This window comes from Triturus cristatus, chromosome 10 (assembly GCF_964204655.1).
Source record: "Triturus cristatus chromosome 10, aTriCri1.1, whole genome shotgun sequence".
NCBI lineage: Eukaryota > Metazoa > Chordata > Amphibia > Caudata > Salamandridae > Triturus > Triturus cristatus.
In genome coordinates this window covers 504,276,576-504,294,851 of record NC_140593.1, presented here as the reverse complement: position 1 = coordinate 504,294,851, position 18,276 = coordinate 504,276,576, and the positions used below count along the sequence as shown (strand labels likewise).

Here is an 18,276-nt window from a genome sequence, read left to right as displayed (position 1 = left end):
GTAGCCACCGCTGGCACGGCGGGGGCGAACCACCCGCCATCCACACCAGAAAGACCCCCCGCCATATTAGGATGGCTGGGGGGACGGAAAGACCATCAGCCGCTTTTCTGCCAGTCGACTCGTCGACTGGGCGGAAAACATGTATAATATGGTGGCGGTGTCTGCAAGACACCGCCATCCATATTAGGATATTGGCGGAGATCAGCTTTTCCATGGTGTCTTTGCCGCCATGGAAAGGCATGCAGTCTTTGCTTTTGGGGGCCTGTTGAGGGCCCCCAGGGTGTCGGGGGTGGGGGTGCACATGGGGGTACCTATGGTACCCCCTACATTTGCATGCAGAAGGTGGCAGGCACCGCGCAGTGCCTGTCATGTTGTGCATGCAAATGCGTGACATGCATTTCTGGCATTGCGGCGGGTGCAGCTGACAGCACCGCCCGCCGCAATGTTAGAAATGCAGTTTAATGTACATGGCTGGACTGCCGCAACATGGGTGGTCGGTCCCGTGACCCGATGCGGTGCAATCGTAATAGGCCCCTTAGTGTGCAAAAAAGCATCAACATCTAGTTTCTAAGTGCAATAATCTCTCAATGCATCATCAAGAATTACATGGGATCACAAGAAAAGGACCTTTGTTCAGCGAAACTAAACTCAGCTATCTCTACAGAGCTCAGTCTTTCAGTGTCTTCCTATAACTCCTAAAACAACAGTCTTCTTTTTCAAGAAAACCTTGCACTGTTGTAGGACTATAAGGATATTCAACAACAGACCCTTAATTTAAGCCTATTAGGTTTAGCACCCATTAGTCTGTTGTTTATGTTTGATGACACTGAGCAGTAGTTTCCATTACTAGGTTCTTATTATTTCTAGAACTCCCTTTGCCAATACTTTATACAATTTAACATTTGATTGTACTGATTTGTATTGTATGACTATTATTTCTGCAAGGATTGTCATTAAACCAAAACAGTGAGCAAAGAGTACCTTAGGGACACAGACAATAGCTCTGCCTGTGAAAAGCCTTTGCCTAAGTGCAATGAGTTCCTAACAACAATCCACAGAAAATGACTACATGTAAAGATACTGATTTTAGTGCTAATTCCTAATCAGATACACTGCAGTCTTGTCTTCTAAACAAAACATAGAATTCCAACTTGAGGGCGATACCCCTCTGACAATTCATTTGCAAATATTAAATGCTTACATATTTTATCTTTTATAAAAATAAGGTTATACACACTACAGATTGTCCAGAAAGCACAAGAGGTGGGTTGCACACATTGTGAAAAAAGTAAGTTTACAACCATACTACGTTGCTGTAAGAAATACACCACTTATCAATTCCACTAACCTTGTGTTACTAAGCTTTAAAAATGTATCTTTCCCCAGGGACTTACTCATATGTTTAAGATTGATGAATCATTTTCTAAATTGGGCAATGAGATGTAAGTGGTCAGGAAGATTCTACAACTACCCAGGGGAAATTGGATGGAATTCTTTTGCAATATATTACCCAAGTCAGAATTAAGGGATGTACATTTGTCTAGCAATTCAATGTAAGAAGTTTCATTAAATGTAACAGTCATTAAATTGTGTTTACTTTTTTAATTTAGACTGCATGCATCTGGCCTTGTTAAATTACCTTGCATAAGCACACTCAAGTGTCCTTGTTCACCCTCAGTTAGATCTTATGCTACTTCAGCTTATATTATTTTGCTTCACATGTCCAACCTCATGCATGGTTTGATACCCTTTATGGCCTGGTCCAGTTTATATAATACCTTACACACTTATATATATATATATTCATAATGCATGTCAATGCCAATTCTCACATGAAATGCTAAAAGTGGTGGTGTTCCACTGAAGTTATATATAAAGTCCCACTCAATGTGGGACTTTATATTCCTAAAAAAGCATGTCACCCTCAGATGGAGGTAAAAAGCAGAGCTACTGTTTACATATTGCTTAACAAGTACTAATGAACTTCAGTGTGTCTGTAAAAGGTAAACACAAACAAATGAAGGATTAAAACTTAAAGTATATCTTGCCCTACAGTTGCACATGAGGGGCATATTACAACACCTGTCCCTATTGCCCGTCTTGTTGCAAATGTACCACAATGTCAAATTCTGCCATGTTGTGTACCTGGGGAACAGCTTGGTATACACAATTTGCAGCTACAGTGTGCACTAACAGATATACTTTGACAAACAATCACTGAGGTGTGCTTTCTCATGATCGTATGGGTATACTACATGCCTAAGAGAGACATGACTTACATGTTTTGACCCCTGGTTGGGGGGCTTTGAGATGGGATAATGAATGTCACATGCACTTTTCATATTTTCTTATTAAAGTTTGCAGTTTGCTTCAAATTAATGTGAGAGGATTACTTGATGCAGAGACAGAGAGAAAGACCAGGGTGACACATCATAGCTTCAAGTTCATGCTTTAAACTGACTTTGATGCTCCTACAAAAGCATTGGTGGTCTATGTGGCTTTTAGGACACTAGGCATGTGAGAAAAACACTTTCAAAGGATGCACTTGCAGTCTTTCAGGCTTGCACACACAAAATCAATGGCCCCTGTAATCAAAATTAGGGAGCTCAACATAATATGGAGCATACCCCTAGTCTGCGCAAAATACATTATGGTCATGTCTAGATCAGATCAGTACTGAACCAGTGCTACATTATAATGGATTAAGCCTGAAAATTATTGTTCTCTAGATCAATTATCCCACTAAGCTGATTTAAGTCTTTCCGAGCTATTCTGCTCTGGATTGGAAAATATATTTATGTGAAAATGCAGTTATTATTATTATAACATGTATACGTGAGAGTACTTGCCAGGAATATATTGAAGCACTGTATCACTGTACGTACTAGTTAACTCTACTATACAAATCAAAGATAGTGAGATTATCAAACTTGATTTGGAAGTATGATCTAAAACCTTCTGCAGCATATTGAGCTATCTCAAAGGTTTTAGACCTCAGTAGGGGAATATCAGTAATATCCTAAATAGTACAGCTCAAACATATCCTGTCAATTAACCTCTTTTACAAACAGCTATTTGCCAACAACAAAAGGTAAAATAACTTTTCTAGTGCACAAAGTGGAGTCTGAACATGTGCTCTACATTTGCATAACTCATAAAGACACCAAGTGTGCCTGCAAAGAGAATCTTCACATTTTAAAGATCACTTTGTTAACAATGCCTAAAGCTCTCTTTTACTGGAACCAGTCACATGGCAACAATTTCCAGGCTATCATGAAGTTTGTTGTGCAAACACACTGTTTCAAACACATGCGTATGTTTAGGATTGGCACGGGAAGTTCATAGGAACATACATAAGGAAGACCCACTGGAATACGAGGCAAATGCTGCTCTATCTAAAGTAAACTCAGATACGAAATGATAAAGACATTATACAAAGGCCTTTGGTGATGGGCAGGTGGATGGACATTGCTTTATGTGCACTGAATGACAGAGCATTTACATCAAAAGATAAGACCAGCTTTTTTCTGATCCTATTTTAGATGGTGAAAGCAGGTAACAGAAGTTGTGACATGCCCCATCTGCTGGCATATGTAGCGGTAACTTGAGACCAAATCCACTTTCAGTAAGGCAGCAACAATGCCCCACTCCCTCTAATGGGCAAATCCTTTGATTCATTTCTATCTGGTGGAAATATATCCACCTAGCACTTCACTGCTGGAAGGAAATGACAACGACACAGCCATTCAGCTATTTTCGCACTAGCAGTGTAGAGAGTGTTTGCATTCTATTACTTCTATCTGCCCAAGCATGACTCCACTAAATAAAAATACCATTCACCAAGGAGGATGGTATTTTATTTCATTATAAGGACCTTCATCAGAAGGATATAAAGCTACTTAGTATCCTAGTACCAAGAGCAAACAATAACTGGAATCGGAGTGAGCTATGCACCACACACAATTCAATATAAAATTAACATTTTGTACTCTGAAAGATAATATTACCCACTACCATTAGTTAACACAGCCATCTACAAATAAATGATATTAACAACTAGCAAGAATCATTCTCAATGATAAGTTGTGGAGTGCTTAGTCACCTTCAAAACCTCTAGTGAGGAGTTTCAACCTAAAATCAAGACACAATCAGAAGCAGAAGGCATAAACATTTTGGGGAGATACTACGCATTTCAAAGGGGAACACAAGCAAAGTAATTCTTAACTGCTCCATTACATATCTGCGGACTCTCTATGTAGGCTTAAAATAGAAACACATAGAAGTAAACAATACGTAATTGGTGCTGATGTTTGCAGGTGGTGGGCACAGCACTCTTTTTGGGGGCCTGCACTTTTTTTTCAACATCACACTTTGACCGGGAACAAGAGAGAAAAAGATCGAAAAGGGAGAAAGAACGAGAAATGGAAAGGCAGGGAAACAGTGAAATGAGAGGAGGCAGAAATGGCAGACAGATTGCGAGTATTAAAAAAGGAGACAGGAAGTGTGGAGAGGTGGACGAAAGAGGGATGAGGTGGAATGTGTGGTGAATAAAGAGGCATGAGGTAGAATTAACTAGGCAGCCAGGAATTCAGAAAAAGAGATATTTGTAAGCTCCGATGACAGGCTGCAAAAAAATAAATGTTTGGGCCCTGTGATTTTTTTTTTACAAGTAGATAATTTTAACAAACACAATAGAAAGTATGGATAGCATGCCAAATGTAAAATTTGTCGTCATAGAAACATTCAATAAATTTGCAATAATTAAAACTGTTGTTGAAAGACACATTTCTGGTTGCGAGGAGCGAGCATGGGCGATGGTCAGAAAACTCACAGTAGGAAAAACTCCTTGGCCTAAATAAGTTACACATTTTTGAAATGCTGGTTTTGGTAACGTTTGTCAAATCACAACATCCTTCACACATTAAATTTGAACATAAGAAGCAAGTATCCATATAAAAAAGAGAAATTAATTTCAGATTTCAAATTCAGGCAAACTAACAAAGACTGAAATCCATTCCCAATTAGGAAATACATAGGTAATCCTCTTGATGTGTCTGTGACATCCATCTGTGTATTTGCAACTCCTCAATTCATCAAATATTTCTCTATATATGTTATTGGAATGCACCCCAGATCGAAAATGTAACCATGAACTCCCTAATAGGGTTTCAGTGCTAAAATATTCCTTATAGCCAATGCCAGTTCTATTTCTGACAACTACACTTATGATTAGGATATACAATCAATATTTAATATTAGATAATTTTAGTTTCTAGAGAATTTGCATGAGATATTTCAAATGGAAAGTAGACCTATTTTACTGATTTAATGAACAATATTGGCAACATGTATTTTCATTTTTACATTCTTTAGTGTATTAGTTTTGGACAAACATGTGATTTGGTCCAACTTCTGAAATGTGTACGGCAACACCTAAGACAAGTGACAAGCATGATCTTTCACCAAAAGGGACATGTTAAACAGATTTGCAAAAAAAGAAGCAAACCGAACAGAGCAAGAATGGTTAGTGATACAAACCAGCACTTGATTCATTGAGGCGGAAAGTCAGCATGCGCCCATCAGCAAGCATAGGTCGTTAGCGGCTCAGAATAAGGCTTTCCCACATTGCCCCTGCAGCAGTGTCACAGTTTCCAATGATCACTTTTGTGACTATGCAACTGGGCTCATATTACTAGCTGCAACATCACAAAAATGACACTGGCAACCGCTAATTAGCTGTCAGAATTTCTCCATTATTTAACGTGATCGCTGTTAGTAAAGGCCGATGCATACCGCAAGCAAAGATTGCATAATGTAGCTGTATATTTTAAGCAAAGCCTTTGCACGGGATAGTAACTGACTCCTATTATAGGAGAATTCCTATAAATTGTAAAACATGCTTCTTCTGGGCTTCAGAAACATTCCGATATAAATGCAGTGCATTAAAAATACTCATTGGTACATAAACATCAGCGTTATTCTTTTGTTTCGAATGACACAGAATTGCAGAAGCCTTCACATATTAACAATTTTGTGTATTATTGTACCCAACAGTGTTTAGTGTTGTTTTCGCATAAAGGTGCAATTGCCACATACATTCTTAAACCTCACGGTCAGCCCACTCTCCCATGGACTCACTCGTTTCAACATTTCCTGGTCCTGCATGGATCTTTCATTCGGTGCCCTGCACCAGCAAGCATTGAATGTAGCTTTTCAAAGGTCTGTCCACACTGCACAAACAGCATGATGTAAAAATGGAAAATGCAAAATAAAGATAACTAAAATAAAAAAAATTAAAGAAGAAACACAATTATATATATATATGTTTTAAATAGTGAAAAAAGTACATTAAAATCGTTTTTACATTCATGTTTTAAGCATTGTTGGCTTTGTACCAGGAAGAGAAATAAAATAAGGATGGAATTAAGAATATGATTGTATTAAGGGTTATGCCTAAATTAGTGAATGGGTAAGGGGTGTGGCTCAGAATGGATTATAGTTATATTTAGGTTTATTGTTGTGGCAAGGGTTAGGGTTGAGCTGGAGTAAAGTTTCATCATAGATCAGAGCTAGTCTGGTTACAGTTACATCTTTGGAAAGAGTGGAGATTAGGATTGTGTCAAAGGGTGATTTAGGTTTTGGTTAGTGTAAGGATTTGTTTAAGGATTAGGGTTGCATAGGGATCATAATTAGTACTGCATTAAAAAACATGTCATCATGGGTTACTCGAAATCTAATCTTCATAAGTGTATTTTTTTACATATCTCATTATTACACAGATTGCATTTTCAAATTAGATCAGATAAAATAAAAATGCAATATACATCCTTCAAAACAAAATTGTAGCTCCATTAGCAAAGATACTGCAAAAAGAATTTCAAAATAATGGTCAAACACCAGCTCACAAATTGTAAACTTCAGTAAATTAAAATCCTTGTCGGGACATTGACAGATCATTCTTTCAGTTGCAGTGAAATGTAAATGCATTGTAGTTACTGAAACGTAATTCTAATGTTAACAAAGTTATAACCATGCTGCATAAGTAATTGAATTAATGTCTCTAGAACCCTGAGTTGCCAATATTATATTACATGTTTGTCATTATACATATTATATTGCATGCTTATTTTGAGGTAGTTAGCTTGAAAAAAATGTTATTTAAACATGGACTATTTAATAAAAAGAGCAAGTGAAATGATTTACAATACTGTTTGTAAATATGAGACAACCACACAGCCACAGGCCACAGACCACTGCAGGATTTGGTGCAGGGCCTTGCTCACATAACTGGCCCTACTACCAATCTCTGCTGTGTAGAGTCGAAGGCCGCACAGATGGAGGCCGAAACAGTGAGAGCAAGCCCCAGGGGTGGGTTGACAACAAGGTTTAGCCTAAAGTCTAGCTCACTATGCCTTGTGCGCAGCGGGTGTTCACACAGTGGTGCATTGGTCTCATGGCCTGGCCACCTTCAGCTGTGCGCAGTAGAAGTTGCCCATCATTAATGGGTTTAGGTTGCACGTGGTGTAAGATTAAAAAATACATTCACTGAAAAACAATGGTTAAAATGAAGTTATGTTTAGCTTTTGTTAAAACAATTTAACATGCTAATAAAAACCTTAGAAATTCACTTAAACACCACAATTAAAGTGCAATTACGGGTGTGAATTAAAATTGAAAAACCACTGAAATTTGCAAGTTACAGTTAGGACTCTAATGCGTAACTCACACAACGACCATGCAAACCATAACTCACACACAAAATGAAATGCTTATGATCTCTCAATATTTACACCAATAACTGAAAACAAATTCAATTAAATAACAATGCATGCTCAAACCAATAACTAGCACTACATTCAAAGTTGTCCCTTTTGTAGTGTGATGTGTAATATGATATTTAATCACCTGTAAGTACATTTATTTTATCACATTTGTAATTCCATCAGTCACATCAAGGTTGAGGTTATGAGCATTGCATTTGGTGTGTGACCTACGGTTTGCACGACCTTTGATCGAGTTCTGGATTGCAGTACTAATCATTTTTTTTAAGTTCAAGTAATTTTATTGAAAAGAATTTGAAGTGATGCAGTACTAATCATAACTTGAATTTAAGTCGTTTTTTTCAGTTTTAATTTGCAAGCTTAACTGCCATTTTGTTTAATATTTACATGTTCACTTGTAAATGTAGGCAAACAGAATTCTCCATAAAATGATCAGTCTTCATACGTAGCTGCTGGCTCAAAGAAAAAGATAACTCTAAGATGTATTACTACTTCTAGCTATTACAAAGGAAGAAGTATAAAATGGGTTTCTGGCACCTAGAGACCTAGAAGCATCCTCTTGCTCCCTCTCAATGAAGTACCAGGTAAAGAGGTATCAATTTTCCAAGTGGTCCCATTTCAACATAATAAATAACTGATCCTAAAATGATAATAGTATGTAGCATATGAGCCTCAAACACCCTGCAAAGCCACCAGTACACTTTCCAAAGAAAAACATGGGTAAGGGGCCAGTGTCTATAAACAATAACTCATTGTGCTAAAACAGTTTACTGATTACACATACAAGGTTTTAAGAGCCTTCACTAGTGCTCGACAATGTATGTTGAAGGTTGACTATTTATTAACACCGAAGGAATAAAGTTGCAGATATTAAAATCAACTACTGGAGTACATTATTTGCAACATTGGCAAACACAAGCTGAAGTTGACAGAGCAGGTGAGATACAGAGTTACTGCTCCATAAATCCATACAAAGTGATTGTGAGACCATCAATATTTGTTTCATAGATTGTATGCTGGTGACATGGATGGTTTGCAAAAAGTGCACATATGGCACATGCCTCCTTTAGAATTGTCAATTGCAAAAACATTGGAACATTGAACATCTTTATTATCAGTCTTTTCATTCAGGTGTCACGTTTGGTTTACTCTCGCATGTATTTTTTTCAATTTCCGCTCTCCGAAGCCCACACTTGCATAATCTAATGCCACTTATGTTCGGCATTTCTCTAAATCCCTTGTATTTTTATGTTGTTTTCCCATCCAAACAGAAAACATCTCCAAACTATTTGGTCTCATTTTCATCCCAATACATCAGTTTCCTCATCATTTTCATCACTTGACATATTCTCAAACCTCTGACTTACTTTACAATACTTAGTATGCATCTAGCATTCTTACTTACCATTCTCGAAATTGTTTGTATGTTCTATGATACATTTTGTTCTCTCTTAGAATCATTGTTTTACATGAGATATCCATGCTATTTTAATTTCCACAGCTGTAGTTAATCGTAGTCCCACAGCCTGTGTTGGCTTTTTGCATTTATTTTGTCTTACTCATCTTCTATCTCAGTTGCATATCTCTCTTTGTGAGTACATGAGCATGTGAATGAGCAAGCACAAGTGGATCATTATGTGTCATACACCACATAGCATTGAACTTTGTGAACGTGTTTGTGTATTTTCTTAACCTTTTTCTCTCTCTCTCTCTTTCTCTATCTTTTCCCACCTGTCTTTCTCTCTGACCCCATTGTATCTATGTGTTCTAAATGTGTGCCCATTGCCTTCCCTTTGTCAATAATTCTCTCTCTCGCCACAAAAACCACAACAAAGCAAAACCCTTGTTTTTGCCTACTGCATCATTTGCACAGTTGTTAGAATGCAGATAATATGAAATCCCTAGCCCTTTATATATTAGGAATGTGATATCTACAAGACGTAGTCTTTACATGATTTATGGCCTCACCACAAGAAAAGGGACAGCTGACCACATTCTGGTGAAGTGTTGAATAAACACCTAATTGGCTCAAAGCCCAGGATCCCCATTACAAAGAAATATAAGGTTGTAGCATGTGTTGTACCTGCGGAAGTCCAGTAGTGACCTAGTAGACGAAGGCACCCCCTGCTCATTCCAATTCAGAAAGTTGAACTGTGTCACTGTACGAGTTTCGTTGGTTTGAAGGTTTTTCAGGTAGAAACTCCTGACAAGGAAGTCTTCACACCAGATGTGCTCAGACACCAGATTTACCTATGCAGAAGCAGAACAAAAGATACAAATTTAACATGAAGGAAGGCCACATTAGTGGATGCATGGCTGTAAATGGAAACAAGCACATTATTCAGAAAGGACTCACTGTGTTCATTTGAAACTAATTAACAATGCTGAACACCATCTAGGAAATTTTTAAAATTCACAATATTAGACCACTATTTACTCGTGACATATAGCCTATCCATGCCCTCCCATCAATCAATCCATGATCACTTATCAATTACAAGTTGAAATTCAGATACTGTAAAATGCAAAAACCATGTTGCCTTTGAGACTCTTTGCAAATGCATTATGTGGTATAGACAAAGTAGATCCAATAAGTACAACAGAATCATTGTTGAGACATAGACCGCTGTATGGGTACCAGGCTTAACGCAATTACTTTTTACTTCCTTACTATGTATATCGCTCTACGGCCTGTTGGAAAAGGTTCCAGATTATCAACTACATACATAAAAATAATAAAAGGAATAAATATATGCCCTTTTGTCAGATATTAAAACAGTAAAGCTTGCAAATGAGGTACTGATAAAACTTATGAGTAATTTTCTGCTGAATGTTTGGCAAACATTTTCAAACTAAATATTGTCATTAAAAAACCCGATCAAGTCAGCAACCCAGAATTGTGTATGCAGATAATATGCCCTCTTGACAACGGTAGCATTCATAACGTGGATTTGTGTCTAAGATGACTCCATATTCTGGGACAGTGGTAGCTATCCTGTATTTTTCTGATGAGCATTTTCCAAGCATACATGAAAAACATGGAATGTCACAGTAACAGCAAGAAATATCTATAAAAAGCCACCACCCTCTAATGTTGGCTTAAAGACATACTCTTCTTAGGCCAATATATTTTATGTGCTTTTAGAGATCATGGATTTTGAAACAAAATCCAATCCAAACTCCAGAATCCATACAGAGCCATAATTTCGTCTGCAGAGAACTAATAAAATAAAATAAATAGCCCCACTGCGTACTAAAAGTCACATATGGCCAAACAATAGTCAGAAGACTATGAATCACAGAATACTGCACAATAAAGGCAGAAACAGAGCAGGGCTGACAGCATAATTGTTGATTAGAAAGCATAAGGAGGTAAAAAAACATGTGTGATTGTGTATATATTTTACTCAAAGTACATATGCCTTTTGCTTTGCTGTTCCATAACTGACTACATTGCGATTTGCCTGCATGGGACTTACTGAATCCACTGCACATTGTTTATCTCCAATAAAGGTATTCTTCAGAATCAATTATAATTTTTAAAACTTGTCATGTAGAAAAGTAGACGTTCTAAGCTGCTCGCAGCAATGAACCACCTGGATTTAAATCTGCTTCTTTATCGGCCCAGATATCTAAAACCTCAGATAGTCCAATGTGATAATGCAACACATTTCTGGGGTTGGAACATGTACTGACTTCACAGCAACAACTCACCCTGGGTGTGGCTTAAATGCAGAGATGCTATTGTTAATTTTGTATAATTCCACTTGTTATGAACTGGTGCAAATCATGAAGGTTATCATCGCTCATTTTTGGAAACATGCTAGGGATCAGGCTACACCTCCTCTGGAACACGGAGTCTAGTGGCTGTGCTTCTAACCGTGAAACCAATAACCTGCATTCTATTTAAACCACAAAGCCAGAGGGAGCACTGCAGTTTCCATGCTTGGTGTGTGTGTGATCCTGTGTGGACGCCTTTCTTTTTCTGTGACTCCGTTGCCTTAACTGCCAATTTTGGAAGTAACTAAGTAGAATGTAGAAAGCAATGAATCACCAGCATTGTGCCTTATACAAAACCAAAGCACTCAAAATGTGTGTTGATTATCTTAGAAAAACAGCTTAAACTACAAAAAGGACAGTAATTTGCCACATAGGCCTATATTATGAGTACCCGTAGGATTCTGAACCATGCGCAAACCCTTTCTTGAGATGGGATCAGAATTACAAGTTTGGTGGACCATTGCGATAAAGTCGAACTCTCAGAGTTAAATTTCCAGCTCCAACCAGCCGAAATTGAACACCTGGAAAAGATCCAGTAATTACTAGAGCATGTGGATTTTGGTAAAGTGAGCATTAAAATCCACTTTATTCCCCCAAAAGCGGAATAAGTGCTATTTTATGCATCTGATCTATTCCAACTCTCGGAGAGTGGGATTTAATTGCAGGCAATAAATATCGGACCAAACACTGGGCCACTTATAATGAGGCCTATAGACTGGTCTATACACACATTTGACATGTTCTCCTTCACGGGGCTCAAACCCACCTTCTCCAGAGTAAGCATGCAGACATTTGGTTTCAGTACCTCGTAAATGTGGTAGAGGTTGGAGCCTTCGTCTGGCCAGTAGTGGTGACACTGCTTGACCCCGTTCTCCGTGAGGGATGTCAGCATGACAATGACGACGCAGCCGTTCTCCCAAACCATCTGCAAACAAAGAAAGGCACCAGGGCCACACTGTGACTGCCTAATTACTGCGTAGCATGTGTAATTGCTGTTCTCAGACACACACGCAATCAAAATTCACCCCATTCACAGCAAATGTATTTCATTTTCATTAGACACTTGCAGCTGCTGCACCGTCCCAAGAGACACCGTCAGCGTCAGGACAGCGGCTCCATGAAAACATATTTAATGTAAAGAATTGTTCAAAGACCTGCTACCTCCAAGCCAGACACTGCCGTTTTTACCTGCCTTAAAAAAGGAAAAATATATTTTGTTTGTTGTACAATGCCTAATGCTGCTTTGAAGTCATTCCAAGCGTGAATTAGATATTGTTTGTTTTTACACATTTATCCGAATTAATATTGTTTTTTCACCTTTGTTCTGCAGGAGTCAAGTTTATGATGTAGGAGACTGGCGGTATTAGTTAAATAAAAATGATCAAGTTTCAGTTATAAGGTGGCAAAGTTAACAGGAAACAAATGACCTTCGGAGAAAACAATAATTTCTATGGCAACTTGCCTTAGACACTAATATGTATGTACAGCAGCAGCAACCAACTTCCCCCTTTATTAGCTCACAATAGAGGTATATTGGACTAGACTCTCTTGCATTCATCGTGTAGATGTGGGACATAAAGATATTGAGGTTGGCGCTCTTTGTTTCGGTTTACATTCTAAGACCAACGCACACCTCAATTTGATGGCTCTCCTTTAGAAAGGAAGATATCTGCCATCTCTGGTGCTATGACTGCTTGAGGTTCCACAATTGCTTGAAATAAGCTAAGAAAGGTGTGATCTCAGCTCAATCACATCCTATTTAACTATACTTAGGGCCCGATTATGATCTTGGCGGATGGGATACTCCCTCACAAACGTGACAGATATCCTGGCCGCCGTATTGCAAGTTCCATTATATCCAATAGGAACTTGTAAAAAGGTGGACGGGATATCCGTCACGTTTGTGATGGAGTATCCCATCCGCCAAGATCGTAATCAGGACCTTGGTATTTAGTGTGCAACAAATGTCTTCAGCATGGTGAGCACATTACCTCATCTCAACAAAAAACATAAATTCATGGGTCCAAAGTTTTTCTCAGAAGCCCACTGTTAGCACAGGGACATCTTAAGGGTTTTGGCGGCCTGGGCTAAACATATTTTGCATGCCCCTGTTCGGAACAGCTCGAATTTATGTTCCAATTTTACCTTTTTCATGCCCTCTTTGGCCAGGTCACGGATAGTGCACAGACACACTCTTCCAAATTCCAAATGTGTTGACATTGAATATTCAGGGATAGTGACATGTTTTCAATATTGTAACACAGAGACTCACTAATATTACTGCAAATAATATTTGTGACAGTCTCCCATTTCTCATATGTGAGGTCCTGTTTTGATGTAAAAGAAACTTTTTTTACCACTGTTGCATAAAAATATAGACAATATCGCTCTGTGTTTGAAAATTATTCAAGTTATACAGTGCAGTATTCTCTGCAGAACAGAGCTGGTTCTATCGGGGGCCCCCTGAATGGCTGGGGTCCTGGGCCAGAGCCCCCTTTGTCCATACCTTAAAACGTCTCTGTGTTAGCACTACCAAATGACGTGCATGAAGAGTACCAAGGCTGCCTAGCCTTGAGTGCATCTTGCTCCTTTCTTCTTATCCCTTTACATCACACTTTTTTTTGTTACTGCTTTGTCCCTTTTTCACTGTTTTCCTGTCTTTCTTTTCCCCCTTCTTTTTCCCTTTTCAGCCTTTCGCTCCTTTCTGTAGATGAAAGTCTAATGATAAAAAGTATGTTGCAGTCCATAACAATAAGTCCTGGTACCCACCACATGCACAAATAAAGTACTGACTACATCTCTAGCCTGGTGAACACCATATTCCTCCATTTCCTGGGACACAGTCCATTCTCCTAGTTTACAATCGGTGCTCAGATTCCGAGTTGTTTTCCCTTTCGAATTTCTCAACAACCAACTGCGCATAATGCAATTATTTGTGGAGTTAACTAAAGTTTGAGCAGGTTAAAAAAATCACCCAGTTTTTTTCTCAATGCTGAATGTTGCACTACCAATAATCTAGGAATATGTTGTGAGCAAAGAAACACCATGGAAAAGTGGGGGCCGGTAAATATATGCACATTATACACATCTAATTTCTTACATTAAACCATATTTATTTTTAATTGTTAATGTTTCCCGCATTCAGATTTTAGAAGAAACAGCAGCATGTGATTCTTTTCTTAAACCTTGCCTTTAAATCCACATTTTAGTCAGTAATTCACTGCTGGAAATTGCCCTTGGCTGGGCTGCATAGCGTATCAGTATATTTTACATGAACTGTCATGCTCTCTCCCACATGTTGTATATTCTGACATTCTTAAAATATGTTTTTAAAATAGGGATCTTATCCAAAGAGTTACATGAGTCTGAGTAACCGAGCCTAAACATGCCATTTACTGTCAAGCAGGCATTTTACAATTATCTCTTGGAAACAACTATGATGCTAACCACTAGGAGCAAGAATACCCTGGTTTGTTGGGATTAGTGAAAAAATTCCTAATTTTGCAACTCTATCATTATAACATTTTAATAGTTTTGAAAAAGGAAGGGAATTGTTTCCCATAATTCTCTGCCATGCACTAATTTTCAGGACATTTAGCTTCCCTAATAAAAAAAAAGTTAAACACATTTCCTCTTCCTTTCAGTGCTCGTAAAAAATTACACAATGACAGTGCTGCTCTTAAAACATTAATCAGCATACTTGACACGCTCACTCTTGCAGTCCCAGCCTTGAAGCAAATATCTACTAATGAATCCTCCCCAGTGTATGAAAATTAACACAATGAGTGCAGAACACATTGCGTATTATTTTCTTTTTTATATAGGTCTAGTTAAACATACTATGCAGTGTCAATGTACTACAAAAGAAAGGCATAATTTTAAATGCATGTTTTTAATTTCCTTCCAAGGAGCTTTCCATTTAAAATTTGATTTATAATAACACATGTTACATAAAACACGCTTTTTAATATTAGCACATTATCTTCAACAAAAGAACTGATTTTGCAAAATATTGACACACATAACTGCAATCTCAGGCAAACAATGCATTATAAACAGATGAGGCTTACATGCTCTAAATCTTTTGAAATAGCAATAAAAACAATTAATAAATTGCGTATTATAACCAATACATAATGAGCAACATTTGCAATATGTTCCTATATTGCCATCTCGGGGTTTAAGTGTTTATGAAAATATTCTATGCCCATCCTAATCAATTGGCCATCATGAATTGTATTCTCTCTCTCTTTAAATATGTATGTGTGTGTGTGTGTGTGTGCATATATATATGTACATATACATATGTATATATATGTATATATATATATATATATATATATATATATATATATATATATATATATATATATATATATATATATATATATCAAAGACTTTTCAACTCCTGCAACTTCCAGCCTCCAGGCGGCGAAGAAGGAGACCAGACCCCGCAGTATTTCAGGCAAGATGTTTTTTTATTTCAAAATCTCAAACCCAAACACGACGCGTTTCGGGCTTCAAGAGCCCTTGTTCACATACCATATATATATATCATGCAAACAAACAGTTGCAACAGCAAAAAAAAAAACATCCAAAGCAAAACCAACAAAGTTCATCACCAGTCTCAGATACAAGGGACCATTACTAGTCACTGGATGCACGGAGTGGTTATGTTTTTACAGTCAGCATCAGGGAAGGGGCGAGTGTGCACACTAGAACAAAAAAAATAGCAACCAAAACTGACACTGAGTGCCTAAAGATTGGTTTTATACATTAAAGCCCAGCTGACAAGTACAAGACAAATCCCCGCAGAGAAGAAAGTGGGAGCTTTGCGCTAATTAAAATTAATTATTACTGCTGCATCCTTAATGTAATATTTGCATGCACTTCCCTTTGTCCTCTTATTAGCATACTGAATTTCTAAGTGAAAGGAAGTCTGGCCTTTCTCTCAAGGGTTACATTTCAGTTATTTATTTTAGACAAATGTTGAGAATGCAATTAAGATGTAAATTATCGCTTGCATAAAAAAGGGCCTTTCTTTGTTCAGAACAGTGAATACATTTAATGGGCGTGATTTTGATCAAAAAAGAAAAATGTACATGTTGTTCACATTTACCTCGTATGTCTCTCCGCTGTAATATTTGAAGTTTAAACCCGGGAAATGTTGAAATAATAATGATTTAAGTAGAGTGTGCTTTGTTGGGAGATCATGTTGACAAAGTGGAAGGTATTCAATTTAAGTTTGCTCACAACATTTTGTGTAAATAATGTTAGAGGGAAATAAATGTTGCACACTGAAGTATTCAATTAAATGTATCCGAAATGTAGAAGACAAATTGATTACTGAAATCATGCACCCATTTTTTCCAAAGATCACCACATGCGTTACCCTTACCAATCGGATGCCGCGTGGAATAATGGGCATTATTAAGGGAAAGCAGCTCATTGAAGCCAATATGAAAATGAGAAGAACACAGATTTTATGACAGCAATGAAAAACACAATGATTGGACAAATAAACTAATCACCCGGTAGTCTGCTTCTGCCAACCAGGTACAACACTAGCCAGTGCTTAATTGGCAAACGGAAGGGTGCCGGTGCCCAAAGCTCGGCTAAGAAGTAAGCGGCGGTGCAATTAAATGTCAGTGCCTTGAATAACAAAGCTGTGTAGCCTTCAGTTCACCTTAGGCATCCTTAATCCACTACCAAACACTCTCTCGCCCTTTATTTCACTCTTGCATGTTCCTGTTTTCTCCCTTTGTGATGTTTTTTCTGTCTTTCTCTTCCTCAGTCTTTCGTTTGTTGTGTTTCTCCTTACCTTGCTATCACTAAATGTCTGATGAGGGAAAATAAACTCCATCCCCACAAATAAGTGAGGGTGCCTCAAATTAAGCACCTGACTCCCAAGCACTTAGCAAGGTATTCTTGCAGTTTCACTGCATCTTTTATTTGGCCAGAGTTGTAACATTTTTTTCTGCTGCTAATCTTTCCAATTATCTGAAGCTTTGGTTGAAAGTAAACCCAAAGGAAACTTAGTTTAAACAAACAGTTTCCATCACCCACCAAGGTGCCATATTTCTTTGAGAGCACTGCATGAAAACGGCATAGTGTACTGACTAGTCAACTGCCAGAGTTCAGTGCTATAATTTAGCTCAACCGGTATGGGCAGATTTATGAAAAGAGCAGATTCCTTTTCAGAGCCTACAGGCCTCTATTAGCAATCTGGACCTGCGGACAAAGTAAGGACTGGGCAAGGAGCACAGCTCCTGCCCCAGCATTTGGAAGTTTATTTTGCCACGAGTATGCTTTACATATGTGAGTTGCATTGTGCACTGACTGGTACATGCCTGAAGGGATTGGTACTTCATTAACAAAGAACAGATTTTGTGCTTGGGCAAATAAGTGCACACAAACGAATTGGACACACACAAGTAATTCAGATCAGCACTTTCCAAACCTTACCCAGAGAGTCAATGCTATAAAAAGAGCAAACAAGCTCCCCATTGTGCAACACCTGTGTATCAAGAGGATTATCTTAGCTTAAAATCTTTCAATGGTCTATAAACAAACATATGTGTAGTTCAGAATTGTGCTATACCTTTTGTCTTTCATTGTAAACTTGAGCGTTAAGATGTCTCTGCCTCAGACCAACTGACCTTTCAGGGGCAAGGTAGAATGTCTCCTGGCAAGAGTTTATTTCCCCTTCCCCTAG

The 18,276-nt window shown here is 38.0% G+C and overlaps 1 protein-coding gene across 1 annotated transcript in view; it reads right to left on the bottom strand.

The window, feature by feature from the left end:
• Positions 1-18,276, bottom strand: part of PTPRN2 (protein tyrosine phosphatase receptor type N2) — a 2,166,812-nt gene that overhangs the window by 51,003 nt on the left and 2,097,533 nt on the right. Inside the window, exons 18-19 of the mRNA XM_085631955.1 lie at positions 12,367-12,486; positions 9,865-10,031 (exon numbers count right to left, since the gene is read on the bottom strand). Coding sequence (XP_085488081.1) covers positions 9,865-10,031; positions 12,367-12,486 — 287 coding nt within the window. The remainder of the gene's footprint in view (positions 1-9,864; positions 10,032-12,366; positions 12,487-18,276) is intronic.